Below are 11,925 nucleotides of genomic sequence, written 5' to 3' on the forward strand. Positions count from 1 at the left end.
ATATTAACATTTACAATGCAAAGTACATACATATATTATATTAAACTAATAATAATGATGACCAATGACCTACTTTATATGGAAGGCGTAAAGATCAAATTATACCTATATAATAACTCCTGTTGCTTCTTCGGATTGAAATATTATTAAATAATTGTTCTTTATTGTATTTCTTTTTAATTTTTGAAAATACATACGTAAAATCGCGTATAATCGCGTATTTATGCCTAGATGCATGACTAAATTATGGATTTTTAAATCAAGATTTTCCTTAGTTTGCGTTATATACAAATAGTAAACTGTTACATGGAATGTTAAATTATAAAAAGAAAATTGGCACTGATCCCTTGCGCGTCGTTCCGCGTGCATTGCGAAGCGTGCAACGTGCAACTTTCTGTGATAAACATCTGTTGTGATCGTACGCGTATTGTTATGCATCGCTGTGGCCCGTGACGTGCACGGACGAACGAACGGACGGCGAGTTAATATGCATTGTTGTTTGCACTTGTATACCTTTGGAAGTCAAGTGTTATCACTTTTAGTATGTGAATCATTTCTTTAAGATGAATCGTAAAGTAGGGATGTTAGGGATGTAGGGAAAGTACTTATAGTGGTTCTTATGTCGAGTCGCAAACTTAACTTTTACATAGCTTCACATATTTGCTTATTTCATTAACCAACTAGTAACTTAAATGTTCTCAATGTTATGGTACATTATGAGGAACTATTGACGTATCAATATTACATACATCCTTACATCGTACATTCAATCCGGGTACGTCTATCGAGATAATTACTACGTAGTGTGTAGGATCTTGAACGTTTGAAAGCATCTCCCAATCGCATCGCTTCAGTACAGAAGCATTGCCGTCAACCCATTAATTACGGCACGTATCCCGTAATGGGATCCCAGATACACTCACGGGTCGACGGGATCCGAGATAGACACACGGGTCGATGGCAATTTGTACTATTTCCTTCCACTTAATTAATTTGCAATGGAAATTGTAGTGCTCGCGCGCGGCATATAGACGTTCGTCTCTCTTATTGTAAGGGGCTTGTAGAATGTAGATTGTAAATGTAGTGGGTTTGATTGATTGGTCGTGTGCTTTGACAAGTGCTGTATGTAGGTTATGTTGAATATAGGTATAGGTAGGTATGTTTATGGTAGTTGGGAATTAAATTTAGGATATGTGGCATCAATGATTTGACAATGTTTGTTCCAAGATTTATTTAAAAATAACTTAATAATCTTCGGGACGAATAAGTTGTTACTCTTTTACGCCATAAGAGGTGATTGGAGTTAAATCAAATTTTGTACAAATATAGTTTGGATAAGGAACTTTTTAGGTGGAGTACAAGTTCTGACAGTAAACAATTCTATATAGTCAGTAAACAGCTGACTGAATCATAAGTAGCAGTAAATTAATCAATCATTCGTGTCATTCCAGGCCGCTGGTGGCCCTGCTGGACGGGCGCGACTGCACCGTCGAGATGCCGATACTGAAGGACGTCGCGACGGTCGCGTTCTGCGACGCGCAGTCCACGTCCGAGATACACGAGAAGGTGCTGAACGAGGCGGTCGGCGCGCTCATGTGGCACACGATCATACTCACCAAGGAAGACCTGGAGAAGTTCAAGGCGCTGCGGATCATCGTGCGCATAGGATCCGGCGTCGATAATATTGACGTGAAAGCCGCTGGCGAGCTGGGTTAGTGTGTGCTTTTGTTTAAAGTAAACAATTTGAAGAATTTGGTTAGATTAGTTGTTTTTTTTCCCTCAACTGCTGCGTGCATACAATTCAAACCAGTCAAAATTGTCAGCTGTGTGCACCTTTTTAAATAAATAAATAAATAAGTTGTTTATGGCGATTTCAAATTTAATGAATCGTAATTAAGTTGAGAATTTAGTTAATCGATTTCACGTGTAGCTACCATCGAAAATAATCTTTCACTTTGATATCTGTTTTGTTTTTTATCTTTCTGTTTCGTAAATGTTGTTAGGAAAGAATTGGCAGTATGGAGTTAATTGTTCATATGTTAAATGTGATAATTAGGTTAACTATTTGCTATTTGCAGAGATACAAATGATATTTCTTAAATCAAACCTCAGTATTAACTATAAGGAAACTAGAAGTAATATCCACCCTATCTTTTAAAATATCAGTATACCAACAAGGAAAATAAATATTAATTAAGAAACTGGTATTTTTCTCATTGTTATGTGTAATTTACATTTGAACCAGCAGAATAAAATTAATTTAGCAGTGTATAAAAATCTCGAACACAGCTGAAGTTAACTAAAAACATAAACATTGCATAAAAATTGATTGAGTGAGAAAAACCTAACAAAGCTTTCGTCGTAACATAATAATTGATTAATCAATTGAGTTATAATTTTTTAGTTAAATGGCGTAATTGTGTCCTGTTGTCGCTGTTAATTACTTGTTTGTGCGATGAAACGCACTTTTCTGTCATTATTTTATACACGTGTATCTGTGGAACAAATTAGTTGTAGATATTAAAGTAATCAAACTATTTAACTGTTACATCATGCGTGCTGTAATAGTCATAACCGGTTATTTGTTTCGAACTTAAGATGTTTGTAGATTTATGTACGAACTTGAGAACTATTTAATATTAAAATACGTATAGTATATATAGAATCTAATTTGGCTAGTATTCAGTCATCAATGTATAGTAATGAATGGGCTCATGTTGTGACAAAGAGATTTTTGTTAATTAATATTCAGAATTTAGATAGGTAGCTTAGTATTTCAATTTAAAGTAACTTTCACTACTTTAATACCAAAGTAAAATTCCAAAGAGCTACTTTATTTTTATCATAACATTACTCGCCCCAGCAATAACCCATTGTGTAACCAACAGAACTTTGTGTATACGTACGTTAACAATGATAAACGTACATTGCAGGCATAGCGGTGTGCAACGTGCCCGGCTACGGCGTTGAGGAAGTGGCCGACACGACCATGTGCCTCATACTGAACCTGTACCGGCGGACGTACTGGCTCGCCAACATGGTGCGCGACGGCAAGAAGTTCACAGGTGAGCGTGTAGAATACAATTACTACGTATGGAGGAGATACCACAAACAAAATCTGTGCGCCATTTTTTTTGCTCTAACTAAGTTTTAAAAATTATTATCTAGTTAGGTACTTACCGATGAAAAGTTATGTTAGTCACTTTTCTGTATTATTTGTATTATAAAAAAAAGATAATTTTTTTTTACTTTGTGGTCGAACTCGTGGGTGGAATGGTACTATTTATGATTTCTGGAGAAGATAATCCTTTGGAGATCTTACGATCGTAACAGAAACATGCAAAACGTTTATGATAATCTAAATAGCAACTTAATATTGACACAATATATTCGTTATACTATATTATAGCTGTATATTTGGGTCCATAGGCCTTCAATGCATGCGTATGCGTATTATTCTTGATTAATTACGATAAAGCTCATGATAATAACTATAGAATGATATTTCTATTTTCGTGTTCATTCTTTATTAAAATTTAATAACATGTTTGTTCGTGCACAGGTCCGGAGCAAGTGCGCGAAGCGGCGGCGGGGTGCGCGCGCATCCGCGGCGACACGCTCGGCATCGTGGGGCTCGGCCGCATCGGCTCGGCGGTCGCGCTAAGGGCGAAGGCGTTCGGCTTCAACGTCATCTTCTACGACCCCTACCTGCCCGACGGCATCGAGAAGTCGCTCGGCCTCACCAGGGTGTACACGCTGCAGGTGTGTGCACGTTACATGTTACACTTTATATGCTACATGTTACATGTTACACTTTATACGCTACACGTTACATGTTACACGCTACGTGCTGTACGCTAGTTTTATAATGTAAATGACACTTTTAATGTGTTATATTACTAGCTACACTTTGCATGGTACATGTGGCACACTACACGTTATACAATAATCATTGTACATTATTTATTATAATATGTCACACTTTATTCATAGTATATGTAACAGACTACACGATACACAGTGAATGTTATACTTTACAATTTACATGGTATAATATGTTATATGTTACATTTTATATGTAACACGTTATAAAGTACACGTTAAACATTACACACTGCAGATTACAATAAATGCAACAATAATTAATATTTATCATATCTTTTGTTCCAGGACCTTTTATTCCAGAGTGACTGTGTCTCATTACACTGCAGCTTAAACGAGCACAATCACCACTTAATCAATGAGTTCACTATAAAACAAATGCGTCCAGGTCAGTACTGTTCTTTTATATTTAATAATATGTAAATTAATACATTTCTTGAAAGTTAGTAAAGCATAAATCCGTAATAGTTGTCAAATGTATTTTTTGTTTCATTCCAGTTAGGCTTAAAGTTTGTTGGCTCCAGAAATTAAAAAATAAATAAATTGGTTGTCTGTAAAGTCGGTTTACTGACGATAGTTGAACGTGACAACGTTCGATTGTGCTTCTTTGTCCCTCGTTCCGTGCTCTCGCTTGCACTTCAAGCCTTAATGTTCTTTGATTTTGATCTTAATATCTTTGTATGTACCATGTTTTTATGCAATAAATGATTGATTTATTTATTTATTTATTTACGGAACGCCTCAGAGCGAGGTAACGCCGCATGAGTCATGTTTTTTCGTGCGTGCAGCCGGCTCTATCGAATAATAAGACGTTGTCACGTCAAAAATATAAAGCTTAGTATTCAATTGCTCGAACACTAATATGATAGAGCTAGCAAACTACCTAACTAATTGGTATGTTGTAACTAATTTGTGTGTGTGTGTCCGTGTGCAGGCGCGTTCCTAGTGAACACGGCGCGCGGCGGGCTGGTGGACGACGAGGCGCTGGCGGCGGCGCTCAAGCAGGGCCGCATCCGGGCGGCCGCGCTAGATGTGCACGAGAACGAGCCCTTCAATGTGTTCCAGGTTAAAAGCTTTAAAAAATTATAACTCGAAAACTAGGTAAAATCATACATAGGGTATATTCTGATAGTCCACGATGTGAGGAATCTAAAAAAAAGACGTGTGGCACTTGGGGACTGCCGCGGTAAAGCTATTGCATGCTATGCCTTCAAGCCACACCTCCGTATCCGTCGGAGTGGGGAGCGTGAGGTTTTTTCGTTACGGAATTTCTGGATTCGGTCCCCGCGCTCAAGGCCCGCGATAGAAGTTATGCAATAGCTTAAAAATTATTGACGTCAAGGTTTGGGCCACCCTGTATGATCGAATCAACTTGCCAAGGACAAGAGTGCGTATCCGCACTCAGCTTTTCATGAAAAAAGGGATAAAATGAATGGCCTATTATTTTTATTCAATCTAGTGGTCGGCACTGTTTTTCAGAGTGTTTTATCATTCATTCTGTATACACTGTTTGTATTAATTCACGTATGTGTGTGTAATATTGATGTTTTTAACCCATTGAGCCCCGAACGGCCCCGATCGGTCCACGACACAATAGATTTTCTATTGTCTGTGATTCCGGGGCCTGAGTTATTACATAAATGAGTTATTTATATGAGTTGTGTGTGTGTGCAGGGCCCGCTGAAGGACGCGCTGAACCTGCTGTGCACGCCGCACGCCGCGTTCTACTCGGACGCGTCCGCACAGGAGCTGCGCGAGATGGCCGCCTCCGAGATCCGGCGCGCCATCGTCGGCCGCATCCCCGACTGCCTGCGCAACTGCGTCAACAAGGTGCGTGTGTGTTGTGTGTGTGAGCACAGGAGCTGCGCGAGATGGCCGCCTCCGAGATCCGGCGCGCCATCGTCGGCCGCATCCCCGACTGCCTGCGCAACTGCGTCAACAAGGTGCGTGTGTGTTGTGTGTGTGAGCACAGGAGCTGCGCGAGATGGCCGCCTCCGAGATCCGGCGCGCCATCGTCGGCCGCATCCCCGACTGCCTGCGCAACTGCGTCAACAAGGTGCGTGTGTGTTGTGTGTGTGAGCACAGGAGCTGCGCGAGATGGCCGCCTCCGAGATCCGGCGCGCCATCGTCGGCCGCATCCCCGACTGCCTGCGCAACTGCGTCAACAAGGTGCGTGTGTGTTGTGTGTGTGAGCACAGGAGCTGCGCGAGATGGCCGCCTCCGAGATCCGGCGCGCCATCGTCGGCCGCATCCCCGACTGCCTGCGCAACTGCGTCAACAAGGTGCGTGTGTGTTGTGTGTGTGAGCACAGGAGCTGCGCGAGATGGCCGCCTCCGAGATCCGGCGCGCCATCGTCGGCCGCATCCCCGACTGCCTGCGCAACTGCGTCAACAAGGTGCGTGTGTGTTGTGTGTGTGAGCACAGGAGCTGCGCGAGATGGCCGCCTCCGAGATCCGGCGCGCCATCGTCGGCCGCATCCCCGACTGCCTGCGCAACTGCGTCAACAAGGTGCGTGTGTGTTGTGTGTGTGAGCACAGGAGCTGCGCGAGATGGCCGCCTCCGAGATCCGGCGCGCCATCGTCGGCCGCATCCCCGACTGCCTGCGCAACTGCGTCAACAAGGTGCGTGTGTGTTGTGTGTGTGAGCACAGGAGCTGCGCGAGATGGCCGCCTCCGAGATCCGGCGCGCCATCGTCGGCCGCATCCCCGACTGCCTGCGCAACTGCGTCAACAAGGTGCGTGTGTGTTGTGTGTGTGAGCACAGGAGCTGCGCGAGATGGCCGCCTCCGAGATCCGGCGCGCCATCGTCGGCCGCATCCCCGACTGCCTGCGCAACTGCGTCAACAAGGTGCGTGTGTGTTGTGTGTGTGAGCACAGGAGCTGCGCGAGATGGCCGCCTCCGAGATCCGGCGCGCCATCGTCGGCCGCATCCCCGACTGCCTGCGCAACTGCGTCAACAAGGTGCGTGTGTGTTGTGTGTGTGAGCACAGGAGCTGCGCGAGATGGCCGCCTCCGAGATCCGGCGCGCCATCGTCGGCCGCATCCCCGACTGCCTGCGCAACTGCGTCAACAAGGTGTGTGTCTATAAGTTTATAAAGAATAGAAAAAATTCGATCATGAGGCGGGACTCGAACCCGCTAATCATCTCAATAGATGCCGCGCGGTGTGTCCCTTAGACAAAACTGAAAAAATGGAATAAATTCAATGAGCGATCGAATTTATTCCATGGCTGGTCACGAGTGGCCGAGTTGGTCAGGCATCCGCCCCGAAATGGCGCGAAAGGATGTGGGTTCGAGTCCCGCCTCGTGATCGAATTTTTTCTATTCTTTATAAATTTATATTTATAAAGCATTTGAATGCTATAATACCAAAAATATAAATTCAAGGTGTGTATGTGTTGTGTGTGCGAGAGACCATACCATACGTGTAATGAAGCGATATGATTGGTTATTTACAAACACATTCTTCGTTACACATCCTCGCACATTATCAGTGGAAAAATACCCTGATATTAAGTGCAAGTGCATAATAATGACGTGTGAAGTGTCCCGCGCAGAGGCGGTATAACAAGACGACTGCACGTTTAGCTATATCTGTACATGCGTGCGCGTGTGCGTGCAAGTGTACTATTGGCTCTCAATTTATTTCGATTTTAAGTTAGTAGTTTTTACATATGAAAATAATGTGTATTTTAATGTGCTTTCCAAAAATAGACGGTCCTGTGTTCAATTGTAAATTTACATGCTTTTGATTGGTAAAAATAATGGTATATTTTGTCTGTTTCTGTTATTCCATGTATATTTCGGTGTTTCGGTACGAAATCCTGCCTCACTATTTATCTATATACTAGTATTATCTCAATGTGTATCTAACGCGTGTGTTGTGTGTGTGTGCAGGACTACTTCCTGGCGGGCAGCGGCGGCGGCGTGAGCGGGGCGGGCGGCGTGGGCGGCGGCGTGGGGCTGGGCGGCGGCGCGGCGGCGCCCTACAGCGAGGGCATGAACGGCGGCTACTACGGCGGCACGCAGGCGGCGCACTCCACCACGGTGCACGAGCCGCCCGCCGCCGCGCCGCAGCCCGCGCCGCAGCCCAGCCAGCCGCAGCCGCCCATCTCGCTGGTGAGTGACGACAACGTGCCGCCAACGAGTGACCTAAAGCCGTGTATCCACTTGAGCATGCTCAGGCGAATGAGCGGCTTATTTGGCCGAGCCGCTCAAGTGGAGACGCCCGAACATGCTCAGGCGTCTCCACTTGTGCGGCTAATACACTCCTCGCTGAACTACTTTTGAACTTAAAACAACCTATACTTTAAGGTTGCCTGGTAGAGATCGCTACATAGCGATAAGGCCGCCTTTTGCTTGTTTTATATACTGTTGTGTGCTTTTGTATTTGTATTTATTTATTTTTTAAGCAATAAAGAATTTTCATTCATTCATTCATTCAACCATCTAAACAATAAGAAGCTCAAATTGTATATGAAAGAATTTTTACTGTGACACTTCCGAAAACTTAAATTTGCATTCCATTGGCTCATTAACAACTTTAGTCTGTATTCTAATAAAATAATTAATTACAAAATAAGATCGTTAAACATAACAGAGTTTTTTTCTTTTTGCAAAAATCATATTTATCGATATTTTACCATTTCATTAAAATAAATTTAAAAAATGTTATATTTATGTACTTCGATGTTTTTAACATAATGTTTTGTAACATTCCAGCCGCCAATCAACACATCGGACCCGGCTAACCACCAGATGAAGCAGGAGAGCTCGGACGTGCACTAGGGCGCAGTACGTTGCAGTACCGCACCGGACACAGACGAACATACAAACAAACAATAGTTTTATTCACCCCGATACCCCCCCTAATGTAAGGCGACCGGCATACGGACACTGGTGTGTGAATGAATTGTGCGGCGTCGGATAGATGATTTAGTTAAGGGACGTTTGGGGCCCCACTCGGGGCCCTGCTATGGAGAAATGCTACGCGACGTTCGGCTCGTACCAGTGCTATTTGAGACAAGAGACTATGTTTTAATCAAATTCCAAATACGATATGAGCAGTGTTTGAATCATTTCTGCATAACAGGGCCGAGAGGCCCGACGCGTGTGTGGGGCTCCGGTTGAAGTGTTTAAGAATGTTTGGTGTATCCGTTTGAAATTTAATAGTCGGTGTTGGGGCCCCGGCGCAGTGTGGGGCCCCGCGGAGACGGTCGGCGTTTGTCTGGGACCCCGTTTAGCGATTGATAAGATTGTTGTGACGAATTGTTTGTAAACCTGTTGTGTAAATTCCGGGGGCGCGATATATAGTAATATAATTTTGGGTCTTAAGTTAATCCAAGTCTACAAGTGCGGGGGCTCCAATGGCCTTGAGATTATGTAAGCGAACGAATCATAATTTCTCGGAGCTTTTATCGCCGTCTATGTATCGAGGGTTGGGCTTCGCGGTCGGTTGGACGGTTTTTGTAAAGCACGTTACACACTGTCGGCTTTGTTTCATTCGCACGGTAATGTGTGCTGTATTTAAGCTTCCAGTAAGTGCAAATAGTATTGATCGTCGGCTATCCGATATAAATTTTATTCCTAAATATTATCCGTTTCGATAAATGCGGTTATCGCATGCTTACATAATAATTACGAGTTGCGTGAATCGTGCGATTAAATGAATCCAATAGTGTGTAACGTCGCTAAGGCTTTAGGGGCCCCGCCGAGTGAACATGGCGGGCCGGGGCCCCAGATCGAGCTGTTTAATAGTGCTGCGTATGATTAGTTTTCTTTTGAAAATAAACTCATCGCTCTGTGTGATTTGTGTTTTGCATTGCGCTGTTCGTACAAGTTTTTAAAATTAATGTTTTTGTATTGCAGTTTAACTTTTAGTTGACTGGCAAATATTAATTAGTTTCTTTGTAATAATATGTAGACAAAATATAGTGGACGAGTCATGAAATGACGATTCTCTAGCGATTTATTTGAATGAATTTGTATCAGAATTAAAAAAGGATTAGATAAGAGATATGATGAAGATAGCATAATATAAAAGTCATCAAGGGAGAAACAATCATTTTCACCCTATATAAATGCTAGTAGTACCACTTAGTACATATTGACTATAATATTAAAGTTTTTGTTCGAGTCTCTTGGACAAAGTTGCACCAACAGCGCGATGCGAGAAACTTTAAAGCCGCTTCGATAAGCATTTGATAGCATTTGTATAAGCCCGGTCCAAACATCGCATTCATATATTATTTTTAAGACAAACGACTGTAGGAATATCATCACACTTTATTAACGAAAAACTTAAAGAAGGATGCTCTTGTGTTTTTTTTTTATTTGAAATGTACAAAAATATGCTTTTCATTTTTGATTCTTTTATTTTTTTCTTTTCTAAATAGCGTTAAGTAATTTGTACATGAGCGAACACCAATCGATGTAAGTTAGGCGCAATAGCTGGCCAAATCTCTGGTGGATCCGATTGAGACATTGGTATTTAAAATTAGTATTTACTTACAGTTTAGTTTAATGACAAAAACAATGTGTATATTTTATGAGAAAGTGAAAAGTTCTTAAATAAAACTATTGTTTTCGGATTAATTATTACTGTGTTTTATTTATGTTTCCCAAGTGTGTGGCGAGGTGGTGGGTTAATTTATATGATCTATCATATAAAAATGAAACGCTAGATATGTTTCTAAGCGCAAATCTCGAAACAGATGAACCGATTTCGTTAATTCTTTTTTTATAATCGGGAACTATATTATCTATCACCAAAATTTATATTTGTCATCAAGTTGTATCACCTAATAAATAGATCTATCACCACGAAATATACATAAAAAATGTTCTCAGATAAACAAAAATCGTTCCCAGGTATGAATTATCAAATTAATGTTAATATATATGTGTATAAGAGATCGATAATTCTAATAATAACAGTTTTGTTACTTAAATAATAGCTCTGTGCTCAGAATGGTAGATCTGTCACCAAATAAATCGATTATCGATCCCTGACTGCGACTCCTTTTTATTTGATATTTTGTCACCAATACAGTAGTAACATTTTATTTCGTTCAGATATTAAATTAATAGTATTCGTTACCAATTTAATACATCAATTTATAATTTTAATGAAAAAATGATCAAAGGGGCGGAGACAAATTGGCGCGCTTTAAAAATTGATTATTTTAACTTTAATTAAGTGTTTTATCGACAATAATTATGCTAGCCATAAGCCAGCTATTAAACCAGAGCTGATTATTCAGTGGTTATTATTTTTAAGAATAAATATATTGATTATTTTAACTTTAAAGTGTTTTATCTACTATTCTGCTAGCCATAAGCCAGCTATTTTAAACCAGCGCTGATTGTTCAGTGGTAATTATTTTAAACAATAAATATTGATTAATTGACTTTAATTGTTTTATTTACTACTCTGCTAAAAATTTTATTTAAATATAATTTATACTACCAGTGGAAATTTAGAACCTTGGGAGTCTAGTTAAGTAACAGAATCTTTTGGTTGAAACGATGATGACAACCCTAATTTTTTATTAGAACTTAATGCAAATTTCTAGTAATATAATATTATTTATTGGTGATCTCTTTAAATTAGTTTGCATAAATACTTATTAGGACACACCTATTATAATACATACAAAAACATTTATTTGGTACTAGACCTTATATCTCAGGATTTTAGGTGATTTATTGTGGAACTGATTTTGCATTGTTTGGTGACTACATTTTGGTGACAGATCTACTATTTTGAGGATAAACCCTATTATTTAAGAAACACAAAACTAATTAAATTGGTGATAGCTTAAATGATACCCTTTATAATATTCCTTGAAGTACGAGTATGTTAATCTTATGGAGAGAAAACAAAGATGTACCACGAGAGAAGCCGCGGTGCTTTGCTAGTACATATTAGGTATTATTATATCGGTTGAAAGATAACCATGTTATTTATCGAACAAACTTTACAGATTTGTGACTGATTAATTTTGATAACAAACTGTTCCTTGTTAGTTAACTACACACAATGC

The 11,925-nt window shown here is 40.9% G+C and overlaps 1 protein-coding gene across 2 annotated transcripts in view; it reads left to right on the plus strand.

The window, feature by feature from the left end:
- The window catches only part of CtBP (C-terminal binding protein), a 110,356-nt gene extending 99,879 nt beyond the window's left edge, over nt 1–10,477 (plus strand). For both annotated transcript variants that reach the window (XM_090115449.1, XM_090115450.1), the window contains exons 6-13: nt 1,452–1,711; nt 2,934–3,065; nt 3,563–3,762; nt 4,171–4,270; nt 4,817–4,947; nt 5,557–5,712; nt 7,778–7,999; nt 8,603–10,477. In XM_090115449.1, coding sequence (XP_089971575.1) covers nt 1,452–1,711; nt 2,934–3,065; nt 3,563–3,762; nt 4,171–4,270; nt 4,817–4,947; nt 5,557–5,712; nt 7,778–7,999; nt 8,603–8,668 — 1,267 coding nt within the window. In that variant the 3' untranslated portion in view covers nt 8,669–10,477. The remainder of the gene's footprint in view (nt 1–1,451; nt 1,712–2,933; nt 3,066–3,562; nt 3,763–4,170; nt 4,271–4,816; nt 4,948–5,556; nt 5,713–7,777; nt 8,000–8,602) is intronic.
- Nucleotides 10,478–11,925: the final 1,448 nt, after the last annotated feature.

This window comes from Colias eurytheme, chromosome 23, assembly GCF_061535395.1.
Source record: "Colias eurytheme isolate Ceu_HAF_F1 chromosome 23, ilColEury1 Martin Lab GWU primary, whole genome shotgun sequence".
NCBI classification, from domain to species: domain Eukaryota; kingdom Metazoa; phylum Arthropoda; class Insecta; order Lepidoptera; family Pieridae; genus Colias; species Colias eurytheme.